The sequence below is a fragment of the Vidua chalybeata genome, chromosome 1 (assembly GCF_026979565.1).
Source record: "Vidua chalybeata isolate OUT-0048 chromosome 1, bVidCha1 merged haplotype, whole genome shotgun sequence".
Lineage (NCBI taxonomy): Eukaryota > Metazoa > Chordata > Aves > Passeriformes > Viduidae > Vidua > Vidua chalybeata.
Genome location: NC_071530.1, coordinates 10,176,021 through 10,203,175, shown reverse-complemented (window position 1 = coordinate 10,203,175; position 27,155 = coordinate 10,176,021). Strand labels below are relative to the sequence as shown.

The following is a 27,155-nucleotide window of genomic DNA, read 5'->3' as shown; positions in this document are numbered from 1 at the left end:
GCAGTGGAGGAAAATGTGCTGCTTTCCCACACTGCTGCCTTAGAGGGCATTTCACAAGGCATCTGCTTTGGAAGGGGAAATAATGAATATATGTAAGATTTGGAGCAAGGCTTTGTAGCTTCTGCAGCTCTAGCCACAGACTGTGCTGTGCTATGGGAGCTGGAGTTTCCTACATGTTCCCCATCCCCCTTCCCATTCCCTCTTCTCTTGCCAGCCTTTGCAGGAGAACAGGGCTTTTGCCATGCCACACACTCTCACGTTTTTGTGACAAATAATTCAGCACAGGGTGCTGTGCTGCCAGTCACCCCAGGGAAATGGGCTCTGTCACCCTTGGGACCCACTCCAGCTTGCCAGCCTCAGGCACTCATTTGACTCCTGTTGTCAGTGAAATCTTTGGCTGAAGGAAAACTGAAGGAATGGTTAGGCTTGGGAAGGAGAGCTCTGAATAGTAAAAGCATTCTTTATTTATATAAGGATACAACACTAATTTGGTTAGAGATGTAATACCCTCTTAAATGTCTCCTTTCAATGGATCTTAATATGTTGCTTCAAGCCTAACTTGTCCTTTTTAGTGTGGCATGTAGTGGAAGTGTCTGTGAGCAGAAGATGAACTTGCATAAGCAGAGTCTGAAGAAGCTCAGCCACAGTTCCCAGTGAGTCTCCTGTGACAGGACAGTCCCTTTCCAGTGCCTGCAGGTGTACAAGGCAGTGCTGCTCATGGCACCACTGACCTTTCCTTCTGAGTGCTCATCTGCAGTTTTCATTGAACCAAGAAAATAGCTTCATGTGTTGGTGTTCCATGCACAGGAAATGTCCCTGGTTGAGAACTTTATGCAGATTCTTTCCCAAAAATGCAGGGTGAGCCAGCTAATGGGTAGGAAATTTGGAGGTTAGAGAAAGAGAAGGGGTCAGGTTAAAGAAAATTACTTGATTTCAGAAACTCCACCTTTGATTACATTGTGAGAATGTAGAATGTGAATATTTTATTAACAATGTTAAAATAATTTCCATCATTTGTTAACAACAAATAAGCTAATTCCATTATCTCAGGATGTTTTTAGTTCCCAAGTTCATTATAATTAAATTTTTCCCTGTATGTGAAGTCTCTTTAGAGATTAGGACTAGGAAGACAAAGGGTTACAAAATAGAAAAAGCATATTGCATTAAACAGAATTGTCAGATCTCAACTGTGATATGAAAAGTGCTGTAGAAACAATTAGTAATAAACACCATGTCCTGGGAGGTTTGTAATCTGAGTAAAAAGATAACAGCTGCGAGCAGCTTTATGCCTGGTTTTGCAAAGCTGAACCTGAAGCACAGAGAAAGGATATGCTGTACCTGATGGTGCTCGAGGTGCAAGGTGGGAGACCAGATTCTCCAGAGACTTAGTCCACTGCAGTCTCTTGAAATAGTTGTATATTGTGCTTTAAACAATGTGTAAAGTCAATTTAAACAAATTTAATGTGTGATGGCAGCGGAACATTTTAAAGTACTTCAAAACTGAAAGCAAACATAATCATTACTTACCTTTTTTATATATTCCCATAATCTTTTATGATAAAATTGCTATTGCTTTTTTAATCTGTGAAGCTTTGAGTGTTCCCTTCCTGAACCAGAGTTCCTGCCCCATTTTGATTTGTTTCCAGCTTTTTGAACTGTCTTAAATCATTGTGTAACTTTTTCTGCTTCTTTGTCCAGCCATCTGAAGGATTGGAAGATCTTAGCTTTTGGCCTCAGGGAATTTAGCACATGAATTGTAATTTAGGTTTATAGTGAAGGATTCCTTTGCATTAAAGGAAATGATTTAGTGCTAATTCTTGTTGATCATCAAATTAACAGGATTAAAATATGTCCTAAGCATACAGAAAGTTTAACGGTTGTTCATTCGGTTGGTTAAAGTTTGCCTAAATCCCAAAGCCTTTTTTCAATCTCAGTTGTATTTACCCATTATTTCAATATATAATGTGATAGGAGAAAATCTGGTCTGAGGAAATCAGGATGATGCAGGGAAACATCTTCATTATCTACAGTTTCCCTTCAGCCTAATTGTTCAGGCAATTTTCCTACTTTTCTGATTTGCTATTTGAATTTGCCTGTCATTTGGGAAGGCAGAGCTTATGTTCTTTGATCCATATTTCCATTTTCTCTTTTGGCTGAATGAGCTCGTTGACTTGTTAATTCTGGAATCATTTACATAGAAACATTTTATTATTTGAGTTAAGAGAAAATGCACCAACAGTCTTGAATGTCAAAAAGCCCTGACCCAGGCCAGGATCCTACTGTTACCTACAGTGCCCATCCTTCTTTTAGCTGTAGAGAATGAGAAGAGGCTGCAGCAGCCCTTTCCCACCAGAAGTCTTACCCAAGCACCATCTCAGACTGGACATTGATATATCTGTGAAAAGTGTTGTTGATGGCAGTAGTTCTTAATGATTTGAGTCAGAACTGGGAAGTCTCTGTGCTCTGGATGTAGCCACATAAAAAGTCTCCTTGCCTTGCAATTTGGTTTTGGTTACAGTTTCCAATGAATTAGGTAGTTGGCCTTTTTTTTCACTGTAAAAGACCATTGTGTTGAATTCAGAAGAGTCAGTTTGGGTAGATCCTTTTCAGCTTAAGGAAAAAGTTTTCAAAGTGGTCAAAACACAATAAGGATTTTAGTTTTTGCTCATGATGTGGGTGAAATAATTTTCAGTTTGGAGAGTTAATTCATTTAATTTCAAACAAAACAAAATGCCCTGAAATATTAACCATAAATAACCTCTTTTTCTGACCTGCCACGTGTTTTTTTTTTAGATTCTATTTACAACTTCTGTACATATTTAACTTCTTTGTTCCAGTTCCATTTTCAAATTTTCAAAAATTTTCAAAACATCAATATCTTGCAGGATAGAAAAATATCCACTTTTCCCCCACAAGCTTAACTTTTAATGTAAGATGATGGTCCGTAGGTAAATTTAAGAAATAGGGCTGGAATGAAACCAGGGACCACTGGCTGTTGCTTTCTGCCACAGAAAGACTGTGGGCAAGGAGGGGGCTTGAATACATTGGGTTATATTTTCATCACACCCTATTTGGTTTCCTCTAGGCTTTGTTGCTGAAGGTATTCAAGAGTGGCAGCATCCAAGAACAGATGCTGAAAGAAATCAGAGTGCAAAATAATAGCTGATGTGAAAGAGACCAAAGAGTTGGGCTTCCAAGCTGGCATGCCTGTGAAGTGACATGGTGTGAGAGCTGCTCCAGACACGAGGAAGGGTTGGTGGGAGAGGCAGGGAAATCAGAGCTGGAGATGATGTGAGTGCCCAAGCCTGGCTGACAGAAGACGCTGGCACACAGGCGAGGAGGAAGGGGGCAATTACCATGGCTCAGCTTGAGGGAATGGCTATAAAGGAAAGACAAAAGTTCAAGATGTGGGGTTTGGCCAAGTGGTAGGGTAAAAGGCAATCTCTTCAGCTGAGTTATATTGAAAGAGAACAGGGGCACTGGGGAAAAACTCCTTTGAGTTGGATGTGGAGAATTAGAAATAATAAGAGGAAGCTGAGTCTGGTTCATGCCAAGCATCGCAGAGTGAAAAAGGTTCCTGGATTTGAAATAAATTCAGCTGAGAAATAAGCCCTGAAAGGAAGTGGAAGAAGCCCCATCATTTGAAATACTCTAACAGAAGTAGGCAAAGCACTCAAAAGTGCACTGCAGGGAGCAGTCTTTTTTTGGCAGGGAGCAAGACTTGGATGACCTCATAGCTTCTTTCCATCTCTATTAGAATCACACAATCCAAACTCTTTCTCTGAGCAGCAGCACAGCCAGCTCTGAAGGATTGCCCAGTTTTGGCACTGTTGTCTTGCTTAGTACCAGTCTACATGTGCCAGCCCCTACAGATTCCCAAAGCAAGAGTTAATAGCTTTGCTGACAAACTCTCTGATTAGTGTGGAGCACTAGCAAGCTGTGCAGTGTATTTTGGAGAGTTTTCATCACCAAATGAACCAGATTTAAAATGGAGCATAAACAAAATTTTCAGTTTCATGTAAGATACTTGGGCAGAAGACATTGTTGCTGCATTTTGATACCCCTTTGCTGCACAGTGATTTCAGTGCCTGGTTAGTTATAGCTGGCCAGTTCCTGTTCTGAAGTCAGATTTCAGTCCTACTTTTCTATAGTAAGTGTTTGATTTAAAGAAGATGAAATATGTTCAATATATTAAATTGTAACAAGAAAAAAAGGTTTGCACATCCTGGGGGTGTAGCTGCATTTCCCATTAGATCCCAAGAACCAGACTTTGAAACAGTTTTCTCAACTCTACAGCTTCAGTGAGAGAATTTTTTAAGAAAATGTTCTTAGGAACCAGTGGAAAAAAGTTGTGAAAAATATACTCTTCTATACTATTCTGTGTAAATATTACAGTTTCATAGTGTATCATCCCTGGGTATAGCTTTGCAACAGTGAAACAATTCTTAAACATCTTCTGTCACCCCCCCTTCCAATCAGATATTTTAGTGGAGGAGAAACCCCGTGTCTGCCCTACATTGTGTGTCTCATTTATGTTTTCCCTCTCAGCTTGGCTGCAAACCACCAGAAGGTGCAAAAGTAGCTTTCACACCCAAGGGCAGCACGTTTTCTCCCATCCACTTGATTTTCAGGCTCTTTGCCCAGTCTGGCTCTACTGCCGTGTTCTCCTCTGCCCTTCCCAGCAAGACTCGGCGGCAGAAGAAAACAGCAGGAAGGCTCTGTGCTCACTTTGTAAGAGATTGTTTTCATTCCCAACAAAGAACTCTGGAGCACTGCTGAGAAACAGGACTTGCCCTTCCTGGACCTTTGCTGCCTGGGAGCGGGTTGAGATTATTTGTGAATTTGGAGAGGGTTTGCTGTCATTGTCCTAGGGAGGCTGCAAGGAGCCGTGTGCTTCTTTGCCAGCATCACCTAGGTAATTCAGAGGTGGTGTTTTTAAGGGTCTGATGAGCCCTGTGCTCTGCATTTTTAGTTTGCCTACCAGAGCAGCCTGGATTGTGATGCTGTTTGCTCAAGAGGAAAGAGAAGTTTTCAATTGTGTCTGCATTTGTCAGTGGAAAAAGGGAAATCTCTTGAGGAAGAGTGGGAACAATTGAATTATTTTATGCTGAGGCACAATAAAACTAATTTTTAAAATTCTTGCCTAATGCCCATCATTTATTCACAGTATATAGTCACAGTAGAGTTAATGAGACTATTAAGCACTTAAAATTAGGAATGCGCATGAGAGTTGCTAACATCAGAATCTCATGTTTTACTTATATCTTTTTGAAATATCTTTTTTAAATATCTTGAAAAATATTTTTTATTCTTTTTGGACTTGTTAGAGGTTTAACAGTGTGTTCCCCAATGAATTGTGAGATTAGCAGAAACTTTTTAAAAAGGGATCCAAGGTTTTGGGTGCTAAGAGGGCCCTCACAGAAAACCTCCAGGAAATGCCATTTCTATGTTTAGTGCAGTGCCATGAAAACTCTGTAGGGATGTGAGGTGGGAAGCACAGAGTGGGAGAGGTTTAACAGAGCTGGAAAGTGAGAAATTGCACCTTCTGTGGATCACCATGTGCTAAAAAATCAGGCACGGTTAAATGAAACAGGTGGAGAAGGGAACTAGAAGAATACGCTAGGGATAATAAGAACAAGATGGGAAGCACAGGTGCTGAAAGCAAAGAGAGGATTGTCAAATTTATCACTGTTGATTCATTTCCAGTAGTCACACCATTGACTATGGAATGTGTTGCTTTATTATTTGTGATTTTTGCTATTGCCTGTAGTTCAGCAACACTTCATGGAGGCATGTCTTAATGACAGGATGGGAGCAAAGGCCACCAGTATCTCAGGGCAGCTGGACAGTTCTGACATACACTTCCTGCCCCAGAGGTTTTTTCTACTGTTATCCAAATAGAATTCTCTTTAAACCTATCTTAAATTACATAAAGTGCTTCCTGACCTTTGTTACACCATCACTCTTAACAGTGCTTGTGGCTGAGGTTTTCTAAATTGCCTTTTTTCCAATATTCCAATATTTTCTCAATTTCACAAATGCTTGTAAATAATGTGTAAAATAACTCTGAAGGAGGTACCAAGTGGGTGAGATGATGACTATTTTTTCCAAGAGTAGCTTCCTGTCTGCAAACACCCATTGAAAGATTGGAGATGTCAGTTGTTTGGAAGAACTCAGTTAAAGGCATTCTCTATTTCTAGACTACTATGGATTTTACAGAACAAATATATATATATATGAAGGCAGAAATATATAGGCATTAGTAGCAACTGGTTTTTGCAATATTTTATTTCATTTCAATATATAGAGAGTTATTTTTAAAACCCTTGCTGAATACTCCTAAATACTTATGATTTGGCTGCCATTTGTGTGGTTGTGTGCTATTTGGTTGCCATTTGCTGCCACAAGTGTGGCTGATGTAGATGTACTTTTTATAGAGCAGCATTCATTTAGCCTTGCACACACACATTCTAGAGAGCTCCCATGGCCTGGCTTTCTGCTGCACTGTGTCTGTGTCCCTGGATGGAAAAATGGATGCTGTAACCTCACTGCTTTTGCCATCAATCCAGTGGTGACTTTTCAGCTGGTGGGAGGCTCAGCAGGAAATGTTGAAACCACAGAAGTGTTATACATGTGATCACTGTTTACAGCAGTGTAAACAAGGGCAGTATAACATCAATGTAACACACAAAGGAGGTAATTAGTGCTTTAGGCTTGGTCTGGGAGTTTAGTGGCAGTTGAACAAGTGTTGAAAAGTGATTCCTGTTACACACCTTGTAGGTCAGGCTGCAGCTGCCCAACTGTGCCTGCTCCAGGCAGTACCCCTTGTAGGGCACTTCACATCCTTTTCCTCTCAACACAACTTGGAAAAAGGTCTGAAATTCCTGAGTGTTTAGGTTGTATCTTTCTGTTAGTGAGAGGAGCTGTTCACATTGATGTGCAATATCTCAGGGCTTAGCCCTGCCCCATTCATCAAGGTTGAGAGACTTCCCAGAACTGCAGATAAAACACTATTCACTATTCCTGCCTTGACCTCAACAGTCTCACCTTTTATAGAAGACTCTTGGAGCAAAGAAATAGGGGGGGGAAAGAGAAAAAAAGAATAGAAAGATCTTTTTCCATCTCCTTTCTGCTTAGGGTCTGAACTTGCCATGATTTTGTTCTCCAAAGGGACCTCTAGCTGAGGTGTCTCTGTGTCTCAGCCCTCCTTTCTCAAACTGAGCACTGTGATGCTCTGTCTATAAAAAGACCTCAAAACAGTCTAAAAAAGATCTATTGTGACTGCTCCTAATAGACTCAGTTTTATGCTCAGCTTAATGGGATCCAGGTCTCCACCCATCTGCTCCTGTCTGTTTTCTTGTGGTTTGATGTTTCATCTTTACCCTTTACATAGTTGGCTTTTAGGCATCTTGTGTTGTGGGCTTTTGTCTTTCTGATGCCCAGAGCTGGGGGGAGGAAAGAGGTAAGAACAGCTCTTCAGACACAAGTTCAGATTTAATTTGGTTAAGTGGATTATGGATGTTGTTCAGGAGTGGGAAGTTTAAGGTTTTCATGGTTGCTAGAAATTTTAAGTTACTAGGATACAGGAATAACTAGATGTTACCAAATTTTCTTTGCCATGTACTGCCTAAGATCATCAGCTGTTTGAGAACTTGGGAGTCTCTTTAATTCTAATCTACTGAGTACTTTTCTAAGGTTAATTGAGAAATTTCCTTCCAGACCATGATATCACGGAAGGAGAGATGACATTCCAGTTCACTTATTGGGGAAATAAATTATCTAAAAAAAGAAGAGAGAACCAGAAAGTCACACTCTGAGAATGGATCTGATCTCAGCAGTAATAACATTTTTCATTCAATGATTTTTTTAATATTAAAATGTTTATCAACCACTGTCCATTGAAAATAATTAAAAGATTGCAAATGCAGATTTGAAGCTGAGGCCAGGTTATGAGTTATTTTGATATGATTTTGATTTTAGCTGTCAGCTACTTGTGGAATGTGGTTGCTCACTCAGCTCACATGCTTTTGTGTCTGTGCCCTGGCTTTTATGACAATCTTGTGGGAAATCAATATTTTAGATCCCTCTTGTCATGAATAAATTTGTGCGTGGAATTCCATTTACAAAAGTCAATCAAAAACAAATAGAAGGCACCAACTACATTCAAAGAATTTATTATTTAATAAAAAGTTCACACACGTATTTTTTTATTATTTTCCCTCCGTAGGTTTTAACTAATATTACATATTTGGTCTGATTATGTTCCACACAGCAGGATATATGCTTCAACTCTTCCAAAAATAACATTAAACTCTGCAACCATTAACCATTCCTTTTAGAAATAAATGTTAATGAAAAGCAAATAAACACAACTATGTATTATACATATTATTTTACAGAGTTCGTTTAGTTGAAAGAGGATCTCCACATAGTTTGCCTCTCATGGAGTCTGGAAAAGTAAGTACTGAAAGAAGATTTAAGTGTAACTTTTATGGACAATATTTTCAGTAAATACCCATTTCTGTTCATTTTTACATGAATGTAATACTGGGGAAGGTACTATTAGCTGTGCAGATTGATGTTCTTCCTTTACTGTTGAGGTTACAGCATGATGGCAGTAACTGATGCATTACTGCTCTCTCAGAACGTGTACCTTGCTCTTTTATGCAGAAATCAATTCCTTCTTTTATGCAAAAAGCAAGTTTGTCATCCCCTACGTGTCATTCCTGAAGCAGCTGACAAATGTGGTGCTGGTGCAGGCATCGATGTAGAACCCACCTGCAGTGGGAGCTGGTCTGAGATGACCAACACTGTGCTCACGGGCAGAGGGACTGTCCCTGCAGGGGCATGGCTCTGGGGAGAGGGTGAGGACAAAGGGGCAGGCTCTGGTGCTCTAGGTGCTCATCTAAAGGTTTCTGTCCAGAGCTTTGCAGACATTCATGGTCAGAGGATGCTCCCTTTTCTATTCTAGGGCTCAACATCCACCTCTGTAGTTGCTGAATGTCCATTACATGAGGACTTTGGCAGGTCATTATTCTGGGAGATTGCATGATGCCTCTGGCTTTCTCCTTGTTTTAGGCCAAAGGTTTAGGCCAAAGGAAAATCCATTGGAGTTTTCCCATTCTGCTATGTATTCTCATAGACACAGGGGCCATTTGTTCTGCAGGTGAACATTTGATTTCTGAGGAGGTTTATAGACGGAACAGCGTTCACAAAGAGAAGCAGTTTTGTCATATTTCCCAATTATCTCAGAATTTATCATATCTATAGACTATTTTATATTTCTTGCACTATAAGTTTACTTTAACTTTTTAAGGATTTTTAAGGATTTCTTGTAATTTGCAATGAGGGTTCTTTGGGGACAAAGCGTCAGCATACAATTGCATAAGGTGGTACCTGCTTTCTTACTGCCTCATGTTTTCTTTCAATAGATCCTCCCAGGAGTACGTATCATTATTGCTAATCCAGAAACAAAGGGACCCTTAGGAGATTCTCATCTTGGTGAGGTGAGTCATGAGAACCTGAACTTTGTATGCTCTGAACTAAATTGCAGAGACAAAGCTATTGTTGTGCATGCTAAGGATTTCCTATGATACATCTTATCAAGTGCCCAGTTAAGAAAATAGTGAATTCTACTTATCCTATAAAGTGTGGATCTTGATATTTGTGTCATTATTAAAATTGTTAGTAAATTGTTTCTAAATATTAATACCTCAAGTTAAAAAAATGAAAAAAAATCTGCTTTTCCTAACTATATATTGGGTGCTTCACTAATTCTGATGGAAGCTTACATGAAAATTAAGTTTATAGATTAGTCTAATTTCAGCTAGATGGTTTTCTTGTTCTGTTCTCCATAATCATTGTGCTTCATTGCACTGAAGTACTCTCATTAGCTGAGTTGAGCAAGACTATGTGTTTTTCAAATTTATTTTATGTTCTAGACTGAGAAAAAATATGTTATTTTCAAGCAGTTAAAAATCTAGTTAACATAATGAAGAACATGTTTGATCATAATTAAAACCACAGTCTAATCTGTGAGTTTCTGTAAGAGTTCATTAATTTGAAATTGTAAAAACTTCCATGATGCTTCAAGTTTGATGGAATGAATCCTTCTCCATAGGTGAAGGTCCCTGGCCTCACCCTTTAAAATAAATCTGTCTGGTGTTCATGGAGAATGCTCTTCTGGGGTAAATACACTGAACCAGGAGTGAGGAACATGCTGGGCTCAGAGCTGCCCAGCAACTTCCACAAAAGTAGATTGGTGTCTCTGTGCTAGAACTGGGTCAGTTATGGGTCCAGAAACAGTGTTAAAAGACATTTTTAGTATTATCTAGCTATGACTAAAAATATTTGCATCAAGAATTTTTAATAATGCTTCATTCTCAAAAGCTACTTTAATTAATACCAGTATAATTGCTTTTAACTTAGATATGGGTTCACAGCACTCACAACGCCAGTGGGTATTTTACCATCTATGGAGATGAATCTTTGCAATCAGATCATTTTAACTCAAGACTCAGCTTTGGAGACACACAGACTATTTGGGCAAGAACTGGTTATCTGGGGTTCCTGAGAAGAACAGAACTCACAGATGCAAACGGAGGTAAGAGGTTTCTCATCATCTAGGTCTACACAAATAATTTGAATTATTTGGAGAGTGACATGACCTCTCTGGCTCTGTGGTACCTAACATGCTCCGTCTGTGAAACTTGTAAAACTGCAAAGAAACCCTTAATTAAAATAATCAGAAAATAAATCAGAGGGCAAGATTTCCCTACTGAAATAGTTGCTTTTCCTTTGTTGCACCTCAGGTACTATAAATCCCCTCCACCAGTGACCTTTTGGCACTGTTAATATACCCAGTGCTTCAGCTTGAAAAATGAGAAATACAGCTGAAACTGCCATAATTTGCTCTGGCACTTGTGTCCCCAGAAATACATTTGTGAAGGTGGAAAAATCCTGGTGGGAGTCTGAGCTCTGTCCCTCCTTTGACCACCAGCTCTGTTATAAACCTAATCACAGGATGTGTCCATTCTTCAGATTTTTCCTGTTTTACCCCAGAGGGCTGGGTATTGAAATGTAACACAAGCAGTAGCCTGCAACAGACACTATAGAGTGGGTTTCTGTCAGGAAGGTACAGGACTCCCTTACTTGTTTTAATAATGTTCCTTGTCTCTTGTACTCATTCAAGTGAACCAGTGCTGCCAGGCACACGAAGTTTCTTTTCTGTGATTTTTGAGGAGCACAGTGCCACAAGTGGCTGTGGCTGAGCTGGCCATGGGAGGCTGTTGGCCAGGCAGGGTTTCCAGCAACGCTGTGAACACCTCCAGGAGTGATCCCAGGGCCATTAGAATAGCTGCTATTCAGCCAAGAAAGAATTTTAATAATCCTTGTGGATTAGGCCTGCTGCCGTGTCCTTGTAATGGCACCTTCTGAAGAGGTGCACTTTGGTGCCATCTCAAATCAATTGGAAGAACATCAGCCACACTGTCAGGATCAACTCTATTCTTTCTCTTTGAAAAAACAGGGAGACAAGGAACCTATTGACTATTCAGAGTGCCTTAAAAAAAAAAAAGAATGTGTTCTGCATCCACCTAGGAGAAAATCAGGAATTCTGCCTTTGTCTTTTTCAAATGGGAATAGTGTTTCTGCCTTCCTTTCTTCTGGTTTTTGCTCTGCATTTCACTTCAATAATGGAAAATGCTTATTAGTTCGGAAATCACTTCAGGGTTTCAGAAATTCGAGGATAACTTATGTTGCACTTATTTTACTTAATTCTTAATGTGAACATTTCTCTAATTTAATGTACTGGAGAATAGAATCTTTCTTTTTTTTTATCCCATTCCCCCAGAACGCCATGATGCACTTTATGTGGTGGGTGCATTAGATGAAGCCATGGAATTGCGAGGGATGAGGTACCATCCGATCGATATTGAAACCTCTGTCATCAGAGCACACAAGAGCATCACAGAATGGTAAGGATTATATAACACCAGGGCCCTTATAAAAAGCTGAAATGTCTATAATGTCTGGGTTTTTTCCTTGGATATTGCAATTGATCCAGGAAATGGCCTGTAGGGATGGTCACAGGATTTATAACCCAGCTGCAAATGTGTCCTTAGGATGAAACTTTTCACAAACAGATTTAATCAGAAAGGACTGATTTCAGATAAGTTCATTCAGTGTATTTCTTTTTCTTTTTCTTTTTTTTTAAGGAGTTCGCAAGCAAATATTTCAAATAAATGAACACACTAATAAATTTTATTAGTGGACACACTATTATTTTTGAATTGGTTATTAATAAATGAAGCAGTGATCAAATCAAGGTCACAATGGAAATTGAAGCAGTAAATCAATGAGTTAATAATAATGTTATCTTAATCAATGTATCATCCTCAGATGTACACGGCAGGAAATCATTTCTTTAGTCCAACATGAGCACAAATTGCTTTTCATTATTCTTGCATCAGAAGACTCAGTCAGGTAGTTGTTTTGTTTTGCTACAACCACAGCTCAGCTATTCACCTTTCAACCAAAATGAATCTGTTGCAATAGCCAGAGCAATTTTGTGCATTTTTCTTTTCAATCCTTGTTGCAGAGATGTGGCCTGGAGCAGGAAGCTTAATAATGAATGAAGCACAGCAGCTGAACTGGTCTTTAGTAAAAGACTTTGCTTTTTTCTTAAATATCAGTTAAAACGAATACAATTAGTTGCTTGGCTGACTGTAACTGAGGTTTTGCCTTATTGCCTTCTCCCTTGAGCATCATCACTGCTGGAATGGTCTTGTGCCAGACAGGCATTACACAGGGAGCTGGGTTCTGTGCCTTCATATAGAACAGTATGAACACTTTATGAATGTCATGAAATTCCCCTTGAAAATGTGTCAGATCAGTACCAGCAGTGGATGGAAAGTTTTCAGAGCAAGATGTTTAAGGACTGGTCTATTATAAGATGGCCACAGATTGATAAATTGCTGTGTTCAGCACTATCTGTTTGTCAGAGGTTTGTGTCCCCTCAAATTATGAGCTCACAGGCAGTGAATAAAGTAGCCATATCACACTGCAGAAATTGCAGGGTTTCAATACCAAAAAATGCTTAAATTATATTCCTGCTTTCAAGATTGCTGAGAGCACTTCAAGGATCCTTTTTGTTCCACAACCATGGAAATCCTGAGTGAAAAATGGCAACTGGAAAAGGGTTGGGGCTAAGCTGGAACAACTGGAGAAAAACACCACTGAATTTCTGCAAGAACATGCAGATAATTCTCAGTACGTTAACTCTTCCCAGTAGTTGGGTGATAATGTACAAGGCACAGGAGTGAGAACTCAGAAAACACTCTGTACTGTTGCTACCCTTTGCCCAAAGGCCAATATTTAAGGCCAGTATTTCAGGGTTGTTTTCCCTCAAAAAAAGAGATTGCTGATGAATTAGATGTGTCTCAGATGTGGTCCCTGCAGAACAGGGACACACAATTATTCAGAGTGCCAACATCTGGTTTGCTCACAGTTCCCAGCTTTTTCCTAACCAATGCTCTGCCAAATAACCATCATGGAATTTTCATTCACAGTCCTTGTCCTGACTGTCCTTGACTCCTCTCATGTAACTTTTTCAGCTTCTCTTAGGGGCCCTCCTTTTGTCTTTGCGAAACACCTCTTGACAAAATAATAGCCAGCTAACTCTTTTGGGTTTTTTTTTTTTAATTTGTATATCCTTTCTGTGGACAGGGGCATGAGCCTCCTTTCTTGTTTCAGTTACAATGCCCCAGTAAGGATTTAACTGCATCAATTTCTGTTGCACACAGAAGGTGCTGGGTATGTCCAGTTGATAGATTGTGAAAGCCTCTGAGAAATGCAGCTCGTTCTGTAACACTGGACATTGTAACACTGAGGGGCTCAGGGATTTGTTGACTGACATGTGATCCTGCTGGGCAGCTTCTGTCATTGAGGATCAGATCTGAAAGATCATTTAAAATTATTCTTGTCTTTTAAGAAATTTTAGCACAAAATCAACAACCTCTGACTCTGGACCTCCTGTGTCTTAACACATAAAAAGTGAAAGAGTGGCAGAGTCTGGTTTTATTGTGATGTAAACCCACACTGTGCAATTTGAAAGTGTTTCTAATACCAAAAAATGTGTTTTAATGTATGTGTTTTAATTAAAGCACACGGTTGATTCATTTAAATGTCAAAGTCTCAAAAGAGGAACAGAACAGAGCTTCCTGGAATTTGCTTAGAAGTGGTTTATACACAAAGCTACACAAGGTATTTGGAGAAGAAAACAATTTGGAGCTTCTTTCCCTGGAGGTGTTTTTCCTTGTTTTTCCTGTAGCATTTGGTGATGTGGAAGCAGCAGGAGGGGCCATTCCCAGTGCATTAACTGTTTTGCATCTATTGTGTGTGACTTGATTATTGTGACTTGATTATTTCTTAAGGAAAGGTCAGCCTTCCTGATCCCTAGCTTTTGGTTTGAGATTTTTTATTCATCAGTGCTAGAAAGTTGATGCATGTATAAGAGAGACTGGCTAATCTACCTTCATCTCAGCCAGTAAGAATATAAAGAGCAATATTTCCTTTTACTCCCAGTGATCACCAGTGAGTTTAGAACCATGACATATGAAATGAGTTTTAAATTATATTGAAACCTCTTGGGAGTGTCATTGATTTTAGGGCTTAATAGAAGCTTCATGAAAGTTTTGGGAATCAGTTTCCTGAATTCAGACAAACTAATTTATTCTAAACCATGTTTTAGGGACCTGCTCCTGAATCTTGTTATGAATTGCTTTCCCAAGTAACAAGCTAACAGTAGTTTCCAGGCATGATTTTAAATGCTAACTTACATTTCAATTAAACTTCCCCAGTTTTTTTTGTTAAAATATATATAATACTAATTTAGTTATTTGTACAGCAATCAGTAAAAGTTCCAGGACCTCTCTGGAGATGGTCACCTGTGCAGATTGATACTTTATTTTGTTAATATTCAGCATCAATCAAAGTTACTAGAATGTCTGTGAAAACATAATTACAAATGAAAATTCATCTCACAGCAGTATTAAGTCAAAAGGGGCCTTCTCATCCTTGCTTTGGCTGCTCATTAGTTTTCCAGATCAATAAGCACATAACAATTCAATCAAAAAGTACTTTGGCAGGATCTGAATTTTTTTTTAAGAGTTAAGTACTTTTCTTCTAAAATCTATTCTGTCAAGCATCAACATAGAGCACATTTTCGTACCGAATTTTTGGGTAAAGTAAGATATGTTTCCACAGTACATGGGTTTTCAGAGCTGTCTTAGGAGACTAAAACAATGCACTTCTGTCTCAATCAAGCATTGACCTCAGGGTAAGAAGCTCTTTTTGAAGATGGCTTATGTACAAAATATATTCTGACTTTCAGATGCTTATGCTCAAGACAGTTCTGGGAAGTTATCCCCTGATTTTATGAGGTAATGGCAACTAAAGTACAGGACTTGATGTATGGCCTACATGTGTGGAATATTATTGTTTATTCTGTAGAATAAGCTAGAGGAAGAAGTGTCTTAAACACTGCAAGGAAGAATGAGATTGTGGCTCAGCTGTGCTGATCTCCCATGAAATGCAAAAGTCTTTGGAGACTCTGGAGATGTGAGGAGGAGGAGGATGAGGATGGAAGGAAGCTATAAAATTACTCTGGGTGGAAGCATACACCAGACTTTGATACCCTCCCAGCCTCCATATTTGGAAGGATAAATGCATTATCTTTAGCCAGAAATGGTCCCAGATAGCAGAACCCAAAATTTACCTGCTTTGGCTCAAGGGCTTAACCAAAACTTTGAGGTCTTACAAAGTTCTTTTAGCAAGGAGGAGATACTGAAGATAATGGTGTTCCCTTCATGGTCTCAGCTGTTAATCAGGAATGTTAAAACTCCTGTCCCCTTAAACCCAACAGAAATAAAACAGCCAAAATAAAGCAGATGGAGACACAGCCTTATTTCTGTGGAAATCAATCGGTCCAGAAGAATTGCAGCTTTTTTGTGCTGAGCTCTGACCTGCCTGGACAGCAGCCAGCCCAGTCCCGAAGGCGCGTAGCTGTGTTTGCCGAGTGGGCATGGGGAGGATGCCCCCTCCCTGGGCACCCCTGAGCCTGCACTGTGCCATGTGCCTTCCCAGGGCTCCACACCCTTCAGTAGCAGGAGATATCCCACAGACCTTTCAGCTCAGACTATGCTCCTACTGTTCTTGGTGCCTGCTCTCTTAACCTCCTTGTTTTTTTGGGCTGCTCTTCAAAAAACCCCAGAGGAGGCACCTCCATACACACATCACTCCATGAACACAGCAGAGCTGTGGCACTTCCCTGGCTTCAGAGGGAACCATGTGCTGTTCCATGGCAGGCAAGTTTCTCTAAAGTTCAGCCTAATGCTTAAAATTGCAGCATTATCAAAGAGAGAGCTCATGGGGCTGTTCTGCCCCTGCCTGCAGCATGTTCTCTCTTGCTGTTTACACTTTGTCCTGAGCACATGGAAAGAGCCTCAGGAGCTCCAACAAAAGGTAACCAAGGTGCAAAAAAAGGGATAAAAAATGAAATGGGTGAAAAAAAAAACATGACTAATATTATTTTTTCTTTTGTTCCAGTGCGGTGTTTACCTGGACAAATTTATTGGTCGTTGTAGTTGAGCTGGATGGATCTGAGCAAGAAGCTTTGGACCTTGTTCCTTTGGTCACCAACGTGGTCCTGGAGGAACACTATCTGATTGTAGGGGTGGTGGTGGTTGTGGACATTGGTGTAATTCCTATCAACTCCCGTGGAGAGAAACAACGTATGCACCTACGAGATGGATTTTTGGCAGACCAGCTAGATCCCATCTATGTGGCCTACAACATGTAGTCTTGTACCTTAAAGCTTCCATAGACTTTACTATAGATGTATAAAATTTTTTTGTGTCCACTAAAAAAGTGTGCAGATAAGATACTGACACTCATCAGAATGGAACTGTTTCTATTACGACTTTTCAAAGCAGTCACGATTGGCAGGAAATATAATGTGAAATGTTTTCTTTTACCACTAAATTTTAGAAAAGAAGGACTATGGGGTAAGGCCCTTTAGTGTGTTGGAAAAGCCCATTTTAAACTTTTTTTTTTTTTTTTTGCTTATTGGACAATACTGCTTTTTGAGTAAATGTGGCTTTGTATTTTACATTACGTAAGCTGAAGTAGATTTTTTTTTATTCTACCCTCCAAATGGATTCTTTTTAAACAATTTGCATACTAATACAAATAGTTGTTTCCTTCATTTGTTTTAATATGTCATAAAAGGCTGATGAATACAGATCCATTACTAACTTAAGCCATTTTAGATCCCACATCTTAGGAAAATACGTAGTGGTACGAGGAGAAAACCCAAAGTAGCACCTTTCAATTAGAAATCTTGCAGCTTTCTGTCAGAGATGCTGAAAGCCCAAAGGCCAAAGAGCCTTTGCTGTTAGCGTTAGAATGGAAGAAATTTATAAATAAGGTGTATTTCGGCAATGAGCTTGCAAATATCTTTGTACTAAACTAAAAAGATAAAATAAGTTAACTACTTCTTCTGTAATTATGTACAAAACGTTTAATTTATTTTGATCTCTTTAGAAGTATAAAAGAGAAGAAACATTCAAGAATATTAAACTCTTGAAATGTTTGCTAATATAAAAAACAAAGTGTTGTATTATCTTGAGTGGATAGTATCACATCAAATATATATATATGAAATATAAATTCACTAATGACAAAAGATTTTAAAGTTTAAAATGCAGTACTTGTCACTTGCATGGTGTCTCCCACTGTAGATAATCAAATGTTACTCACAAATTTTTTGGAAAAAGAAAAAAAGCAATCCTGGATTGCTAAGTATCCCTGTCAAAAAGAATCCTCTAGATACCAGCAAGTGGAATTATTGCTGCCTTTAAGGCAGTGAATGAATTTAAGACTAAAAATGCACTACAATAATTTTCTTTTCTTTGCCATGGAGGCAACAATAAATATTCGTGCTGGCATGTGCATACACTTGTTAGACTTAGAAAAGGCAGGTTGAGGAATAGCACTGTTGTCTAGCTGCAGAACTTTGTTGCACAATTTTTTTCATTGTTTTAGTTGGTGTTTTTACTGCTATAAGGAAAAGTTTTGGGGTTTTTTGCACAGAGTTATCAATTTGCCTCTCAGCTAGGACACGTAGCTCGGTGGCCAACGCTTCCAGTTTACATTTACAGGAAACGATTGTTTCGATGGTCTTTAATTTATTCCTTAACAGAGAGGAGCGAACAGTCACCACCACCCTTTGGCACAGATCGTGCATCTGCTAACTAGTCCCTAAACACATTAAAACATCAGAGGAACCCATCTGCCTGGTTAAGGAACCGAGGAGTCCCGTGGTCTCCAGCCTGAGGCCATCATGGGAGAAGAGTAGGAAAACATGCATCACAGCTGCCTTCATTTTACTACCTTTGGAGAAAAGAGGGGTTTGATTCCCCAGTTCTGTTGTCTTCCCTGCCCCCCATGCCCCCTTTTTTAAAACCTTGCCCTTCCTTCATGTGGTTGTAACTGAATTGACCTGTTTGTGATCAAGAGTGGGATTTACCAGCTGCAGTCCAAGAATGCTTTTCTTATTTGTCTCAAATGACGTTCATGTGCTGGCTCTCATTACCGGATATGCATGACTAAGATTGTTGCAGGGCAAATGTTATCATGTTTATATCACGTATAAGGGAGTCTCAATGCTGGGTGTTAAAAATCTTTTTAAAAGGTAGGGACGTTTTAGTCTGCATGTACAGTACAGAGCATCTCGCCACGTCAGACGCGTTTTCTTTCAGGCCATCTTTTCCGCCCTCACTGTCCTGTGAATAGCCCTATTCCTGCTCTGCAGACCAATCCCATACTTTGTCAAATTCATTTTCTGCTCCCTAAAAAGAATAAAATCTGTTCTTAATGGCAAGTTGTTGTAAGGTTTCAGACAAGATGTTGATTGATTACAAACATAATTGCAGTGTGTGAACTAACTTGTGAAGTCCTGCTATCGCTGATCTCAGTACTGCAAAACAAATCTCGCTGTCGTTCAAAGCATCATTTTAACCTTCACGAAGTCAACTTTGCATCTGTAGAGAATAAAAGAACTGCAATGCAGTTGTGAAACGCAGTTAATAACAGCTCTCTTCTGCAACCTGTCATCTGTGGTTGTTAAATCCTGAGTTAAGAGAAATGATAAACTGAGTTTCTGGTTTTGTTGTGCAAGCAAAAGGAGGGAAACATTTAAGCACCATCAGACTGAGCAATAAAGAAGGATTGTTCTGTATTAGAAACTGTACTGTAGATAAACCATTCATGAGAATGTATAAAATGTTTGTCTTGTGACCTTGTGCTTTTGGAGTCAGACAAAACCATGTAATCAACTCGATGCACATGCACAAAAAGAGAGGGTACACAATGAACATTTAAACACAAAACTAATCAAACAGGAGCAGATTCCTCATGGTGCTTGTTTATTATATATATTTAATCCTGCTTGACACTTTACCCAAGGGAAGACTGTCCCTTTTATCAGTTGAATGTTAGCAGCGTTATTTCATAGAGTGTGGTGACTGGTTAGAGAAATTCATGTAACTCAGCCAATCACAGATTCAAACAAAAATTTTTATGTGCAAAGGACAGCAACCTTCTTGTATGTTAAACCACCAGTACGCTTTGTACATCTGTGATAACGCCTGTTTTATATTCAAATGAACAAATAAAAGCTTTTATTTTTGTTGCTCTGAAAATATCAGTTTCTTAATTAGTCATCTAAAATGGAGCTTCCAAGAGCTGTGGATGCTCGGTGGAGGAACATGGAGAGCTATACTGTAATTTTATTTTGTTTACCTCTCTTGTTGCATAATTTATTAGTACAAATCATTATACTTTTAACAATGTTTAAATACTGGTGTGGGCATTTATTGCTGAAAGACTTTCATATGGCAACAAATGTTTTTTGTGAAATGTTTTTTTAATTCTTTTTAATATATTCAAATATACTGTTCACATTTTTGCTGAAAGTGTAAAGATTATTGTAAGCTTGGTAACATTTTGTGAGAAGCAATAACAAGCATTAGTACTGTAAAACTCCTCAAATTTGTCACTTATCACTTTTGTTGCAAGGTCTTGCTACTGTCATGCTGCTAATCAGTCACCTAAGGAAATTACTGATCCAGGTTTTGTAGCTCTGATGGAGCTTTCTGCCAGTGGAAGTTTATGGGTTACAGCTTGGTCACTCACATGTGGGGCTAGAACCTCCCTATCGATTCAGCAGCCTTGGGCAATGGAAATGTTATCTTGGAAATGTGATCTGCCTATTTCCATTGGCTTTTTCCAAAAAGACCTTGATTTCAGAGCTGGCTCCCAGCTGCTGAGTAGCAGAGAAAAGGTTTTGCCACAGCTCTCATTTTCCAAATGTGATTTCGAAGGGTGAAATTCTCAGTCCTCGTGTCTTTGGAGACCTATCTGGGAAATTCAGGGTGTAAAATCCCATCTCTGCTGGCTCAGATTTCAAGTTGCTTATCACAAGAGGTAGGTGCAGTTTTGTGGACCCACAATTATCCTGAGCAGAGAGAGAGAGACCCAAAAATTGTGGGAAGGAGAAAGCAAGTTAGAGATGGGAGAAGCAAGTGGATGGCAGAACAGCACATAGTTCCTGATTCAATTTTACAAATCGTTTCATTAAAGCAAAAAGGGGATTGATTTTTATGTTAATGCGATTAAGGTTTTTAGAAGGTTAAAATATTTCAATTCCATATTTTAAAAATTATTTTGGCTATAACACTCCAAAGCTGGTGGGAAATCTCAAAAAAAAAAAAAAAAGTAGGATTAGAAGAATCATGCACAATACAAACTGCATAATTTCTTCATTATGACATTGATATTAAGAATGTAAGAATTGGAAAAACATCTGATAAAAGACCACACAGCTTTCCTTTTCTGGTGTTCAACACAAAGATTTGCTTTATGCACTGTTATTATCAAGAGAGGGAGGGAGGGAGGGGGGTGCACAGAAATCAACAAATTCTCACAAGTCGCCTTGTGAGCAAAGCTGAGTTTGGAGGAGTTTTGAGCTCTCTCCCCCACAGCTTCTCGCAGTCCCCTGCTGGGCCACTGAACCCTGTGCACCCCTGGAGAGGCAAATCCAGCTGTGGCTCTTGCCAGGGCACACTCCTGGTTTGAGGGGACTGGGCTGGGCTGTGGCTGAATGGGCAGTGGGGGAGAGGTGCAGCCTACAGGAATCATCCCAAGGGAGATGGACCCCTTGGTCCCCAGGGTAAGAGCCAACTGATTTTGAATTTTTTGTTTCTTTTTTTTTTTTTTTTTTTTTTTTTTTCTTATTGGAAGAAATTTTTGCTTGAAAACTGAGATTTGAAGAGGGAAAAGAGAAAAAAGCAACCAGATTCTACATTGTGAAAGTAGAAATGAATCATTTTCTGGGGGGATAAAATATAAAATAATATATTGTTCATTTTTTTCTTAAAGATAAATGTATGTTATTTTTTTACATCTGGAGTGCTCCATTTGGCAGCTCACCTTTCCAAAAGCACCACTCATCATGATTTAGGGTTCTCCTTTTCGTGGCTTTTCTGTTCTCTTTTGAGGGGTATCACCTTAAAGCTGGTACAAAAACCCTCTCAAGCTTTGCCTCATTTGTGCTGCACCTGGTTGAGATCAGCATCTCTGAAACAGCTGCTCCCCCTTTCCTACACAGCAGACCAGGATGAGGCCATCTCTGCATCTTCTGTCATCACCCTGGCACTGGGAACTGTGTGGCATTTCAGATTCACTCAGGTTCCCTAAGCAGGTCATGCTGCATCATGCCAGTCAAAGTCAGTGCTCCTTACTTCCTTCTGGTCTGCACAAACAAGGTTTCTCCAAAGGCACTGTTGTATTCTCTATCATCCGCATGGGGAAAAAAAGTCTTTTTCCCAAAGATCCCACAACACATATAATAATATTTTTTAAAATTTACTGCAAAATATTCTATGGCAATGAGCAATTAATGGTGGATCCTAAAGGCACAAAGCTGATCTTGCTTTAATTTTGTGCTTTGGCATGTGGAGAGTGGCTGGAGGAGGGGACAAAACTGATGGAATCTTCACAGGGAGTGGCTTCCAAATGTGACTGGCAGCATGTGGGAGAGGTTTGGAGATGCTGGGAAAGGCACCAAGATCAGAGCTGTACTGAGCTACCAGAATAAAGACACCAGAGGGGGAAGCCATAAATGAAGGGCAGTTTTAGGAAGAGTGTTTGGCGTAGAAGGGGAGGCCTGCAAAAAGAAAATTGTGCATATGGAAGTAAAGATCAAGCAGCTGAAACTATCTAACCATGTGACATCAGGCACACAATTTTAAGGGCCTACATTTTAATTTTCTCGCCTAGGGGAGTGCATTTTAATCAGGAAGCTCCAGATGCTGGGACACACCTCACTTCCCTTAGCCCCAGGTTCTGACTGGAAGCTTGGATGAGCTACCCCTGCTGAATTCAGCCAAGGGCTCTGCAGTAAGTCTCAAGAGAGGAAGTGTATGGAGGTAGGAGGACAGACATGTGCAAGGCATGGACTGAGTTTATCCCAACCCCAATGGTTTGGGAAACTAAAAAACAACCATGTCTGTATCATGTAAGTGGCAGGACTGAAGAACAGAAACCTTGGGAGAAGACAAGAGTAGGAAAAGCAGATGCAGGCAAGAAGAAAATAACATTTCCATGAAGCCAGGTTGGAAGGTGAGTATGGAATGGGCAGTATTCACAGAGCAGCAGGAGACAAGAATTTGAGCCAAAAACTGCCCAAAGGAAATAAGTGGCTGAGGATGCACAAAGGAATTAAACTTTCCATTGCAGACACATGCTCATTAGCATTTCTAGGATGCTTCTCTTAAACATTTGGGTTTGGGTACTTTCCTGAAGTCCACAGGAGTAATTTTTCTTCATAACCCCCTCTCTCCTAACCACAAGTAGCTGTGAGCTGGGGTGGGGCTACACCCTCGTGTGGCTTTGCAGGGTCCCTGCATGGCTCAGTCCTGGCTGGCTGCTGCAGGGGCAGGGATGGACTTGCACAGCCTGAAAATGCCTCTGGCTGCCAGGGCAGACATTGGGCATGCACTGTGGAAACCCACAGCCTATCCTGCCAGTCCAGGGTGTAGGGCCACAAAAACTGAATGGGAATGTTTAGTTCCTCTCTCAAAAGCTCTTTGGTTAGCAAAGAGAAAGAAGAAGTGTGGTCTCAGCTATAATTATTTCCTTTCCTTCAGAGGAGGGAAGTATTTTTTTAATCTTAGAGCAAAGCCTTTTTACAGTACAAGAGGCTTTTAACTACTGTTTTAAGCCATAATAAAATTGCTGTTGGAGATCACTCAGTTATGAAAAATTTTTAACAAACCCCATGTTTTCTTAAATGAAAACTTTCATTTAAAACTCCTGTTTCCAGTGGAGCACCTAACAGGGCCATAACTTTACTGCCCAACTGGTGTGACTGCATCTTGCTATGCCTGCATAAGTCACATGTGCTGTCATTGGACTTTACTTACAACTACCAGCACCATTTATTTCTCCAGCATGTGAAAGCCAGTGCATCCACAGGAGAAACACAAAGTCAGGATGCACAAAAACACAAAGTCAGGATGCAGCCTTTCATTTTGGGATGCGGCAAAGTCCCAGTTTGATTTGGAAATGCTGAGTCACAGGAAGAATAATAATTAGGTCTGTAATGGGACAGGGAACTCCAGACACTGCTTTTCTTCACCAAATGGTGAAGTAGCAGTAGTTGGGAGAAGTGGAAACACTCCCTCTGCCCAGGGAGGTGCAGAGCAGGATCACAACTGAGAGGAAAAAAATTCAAAATCTGAACAAGCTGTTAAAAGGAGCCCATAAATAGGTTCTGTCTCTGGAGATGATTCTGTACAGAGAATGTACTTCCATGAGCCTTGGGCTAAAGAGAAAGGCTCTGGGAGTGGATGCAGTACCAGGGGCAGAGGCTGGCAGTCTGGGCTGTGCCAGGCTGAGGAGGAGCTTGAGATGCTTCTGGCTTTTAGGCTTGAGCTTCTGCTGCTTGAAGGGCCCCTCCCTGTGACAATTGTCCATAGTTTTCCAAGGGAGGCTCCTGCATCAGGAGAAGCATGGGGTGGCTCAGAGCTTCTCATGGTCTGTGGCATTTCAGGACAGATCCAATCTCTGCAGCAATCCCTGCTGTGTAAGCTGCCTCCTGTTCCCCTTCCTGGCCCCAAAATCCTGATGCCACCCCACTGACTGGAGGGAAAGAAACTCCAGGGCTTGGGGGCTTTCCTTGCAAGTGCAGCATTGCCCCCACCCAGATTTGTCAGAGAGAGGCAGCAGGAACTGCTGGACTGCTGGTGGGAAGGGCTGGGCAGTGCTGGGCTCCGGCTCAGCATCCAGCGCTGACTCCCAGCCTGCCTGGAGCAGCTCCCTGCTGTGGCAGCCACTGGCACTGGGGAGCTCAGGGTTAAAATGCTGCTGGCTCCAGTGTCAGTGGGAAAACAGAACAAGCAATTGCATGACTGAGCTGCACATCTTGCATTTCTTTGGGGCAAAACTAAAAGGCTTTCCAGCCCTTGTGGCCTTTACGGACTTGTGAAAAGACAGGAAAAGGCTCTGTCACTCAGTCAAGTGTTGTGGCAGCCAAAGAAATTCTCTCTCCAGCACATAAGCCACGCATGGCAGAGTTTCTGGCCGTGCTTCTCCTTTGGGAAGGAGCCAGTGTTGCTGCCCCTTGGAGGGGCTGAGCTGCAGGGCCAACAGCAGGGGATGTCCCTGCCTGTGCCCTGGGGTTTGGAGGCCTCATTCTGCTCCCTCCCCAGTCACAGCAGATCCACACAGCTCCCACACCTCCCAACGAGGACAGTGAGCCCCAGCTGGCTGAGGCACAGAGAGGCGGCCCACACCAGACAAAACCCTCTCTCCTGGTGACAAGGACTTCAAGAGTTTCTTCAAGAGGTACTGAGTTAGTTTTCACTTTTAATGAAGCCATTTTTCACCTTGAAGGCTCTGTTACAAGGGACAAAAGCACATTGCCGTGGTCAGGCATGGTGGGATCATGGCTCAAAACTGGCCCAGTGCAGAGGTGGCTCCCACAGCTCCCATCGAGTGAGAGCAGGAGAGAGGCAGAGCCAGATTGTGGCAGCAAGTGGGGCCCCACACCACCTACAGTGGCTATTTGAAAAAGCTACCTTTCCTGTTAACGAAATAGTTAAAAATGAACGTGCTCTGGCTTTATTAATAAACATTGTTTTCTTCTGCAGAAGTCCTTTTCCAAACACTACTAAAGCATTTTGTGCAACCAGATTCACAGCGTCTTCTGATGCAGAACTGAGTTTATTTTTAGATACCTCTCTAGGGTAAATCCTATTTCCATTGAAGCTTCACGCCAGCTTAGTTTTCACTCAGGGAGTTTACAGCAACTGGCCAGTGGCTTTGTAAACAAACACATCGCTCTGCCTTTTAGCATGCAGTGTTCTGGCTCTCTTGGCATTTCTTCTGAATAATCTTCAATTATCAGTCCCCTTCTACGTACAAATTATCTGCAAAGTAGATGCTGTGCTTAATTTCAGCCTCTTCATTGCTGTTTGCCATCCTGGAACGGATAAAATATCTTCTATACCTCATTAGTGGCTCCAGGGTCATGGTGCTGGAGAGGTTCTGGGGCAAGCATGGCCATGGGGAGCAGGAGGGACAACTCAGAGTTAATTTTCTCTTGGTTCTCTTTCTGATTTTATAATTTTGAACCTCTAGTAACCAGCATTTGTTTTTCAAAGAGCATTACTCAGTCTATCATACTTTTGAGGCTTTTGACATCTGGAAATAGGTTTTATTAGGGTAAAATATGGGGTTTGGAAAGTCCAAGATAGTTGGTTTTATTCCTTTTACATTACCTATAATCATCTCCCACTTAAACCCAACAATATTCTAGTATTCTCACAAACGGATAGACCTTTCTACTTGCAATTGCATTTCCTTAACATGAAACAGCACAAGAAGGGCCTCTCTGGTTTAGATAACCCTCCTCAATTTCATTTATGAAAGCATTTGAGAAGCACAGGCACAGATCACATATGTACTCACACTCAAGGAGGCTAAAATTGACAGGGTGGCCCCTAACTACCAGTAATAAATCCCAAACATATTTCACATACTTGGTCATTTAAGATTGTGAAAGGCAAAGCCATGAGCTGGGCAGCTCACTCCACCTAAAGGAAGCAGGAGGCAGAAACCACAGCTCCTCCTCATTAAAATAAAGGAATAGCCAGAGTTTAAAAAAATAATAAAAATTAATTAATTAATGACAACAACAACAATAATGATAATAATAGAAAAAGGCAATAATAAAATGTTCAAGCCTTTAAGACTGATGCTCTAGGACCACCGCCTGCAGTGGTGACGCTGCAGGAACAAAGAGAAGCCCCCACTCACCCTGAGATTCCTGATGGAAGGAAACTCGCAGAGTTGGGGCAGTGCAAGGGTAACTCTGCTCCTCTGCCAGGTGGCAGTGACAGGGCCCAGTGTGGGACAGGGATGGAGTAGGGCAGGTCACAGATGATCTGTGTGACACAGTGCAGGGAAGGTGCCTTGGCATGTCCAGGGATCTGTTTGATCCCTATCCTGGCCCCACTGGTGTCAACTGAACTGGCAAATGCACATGGGGACGGGAGGGGAGGGGAGGGGAGGGGAGGGGAGGGGAGGGGATGGGATGGGATGCAATGACATTCCACATAGACAGGTTCAAAGTGTTTGGCAAGTTTAATTTTTAGGATTTCAACCAAAATCTTTTATGTGATTATTGATATAATTTTGTTATACCTGAATAATATATCTATATATATACATCCAAATATTGATTGATCACTTCTTTTTTAATCTAGTATCCCTGTTTTAGTAGGAATAATTTCTAGCCATGCTATCAGTACTCAAGCTTCTAACAGTGGGCCTAACCAATTTAAAGCATTAAAAAGAGGGTCTGCAATAGTTTGAGTGGCTTCCAGGGATGATGGGGCCACTGGAAACTGCAAACCTAAGAACTGGGAGCCTTTCTGGTTAGCCAGTAATTAGCTGTCCATGCATTAAAGGTGTGTTTTCAAATGCAAATAGCTGCAGGTGTGTGCATTGGGTAGGGGGTTAAAGGCTGTGAC

At 40.7% G+C, this 27,155-nt stretch overlaps 1 protein-coding gene across 1 annotated transcript in view; it reads left to right on the top strand.

Annotated features, from left to right (window-relative positions):
* The window catches only part of DIP2C (disco interacting protein 2 homolog C), a 307,235-nt gene extending 287,475 nt beyond the window's left edge, over positions 1-19,760 (top strand). Inside the window, exons 35-39 of the mRNA XM_053949813.1 lie at positions 8,400-8,457; positions 9,432-9,506; positions 10,429-10,603; positions 11,852-11,975; positions 16,606-19,760. Coding sequence (XP_053805788.1) covers positions 8,400-8,457; positions 9,432-9,506; positions 10,429-10,603; positions 11,852-11,975; positions 16,606-16,858 — 685 coding nt within the window. The 3' untranslated portion in view covers positions 16,859-19,760. The remainder of the gene's footprint in view (positions 1-8,399; positions 8,458-9,431; positions 9,507-10,428; positions 10,604-11,851; positions 11,976-16,605) is intronic.
* The last annotated feature ends 7,395 nt before the right edge of the window (positions 19,761-27,155 follow it).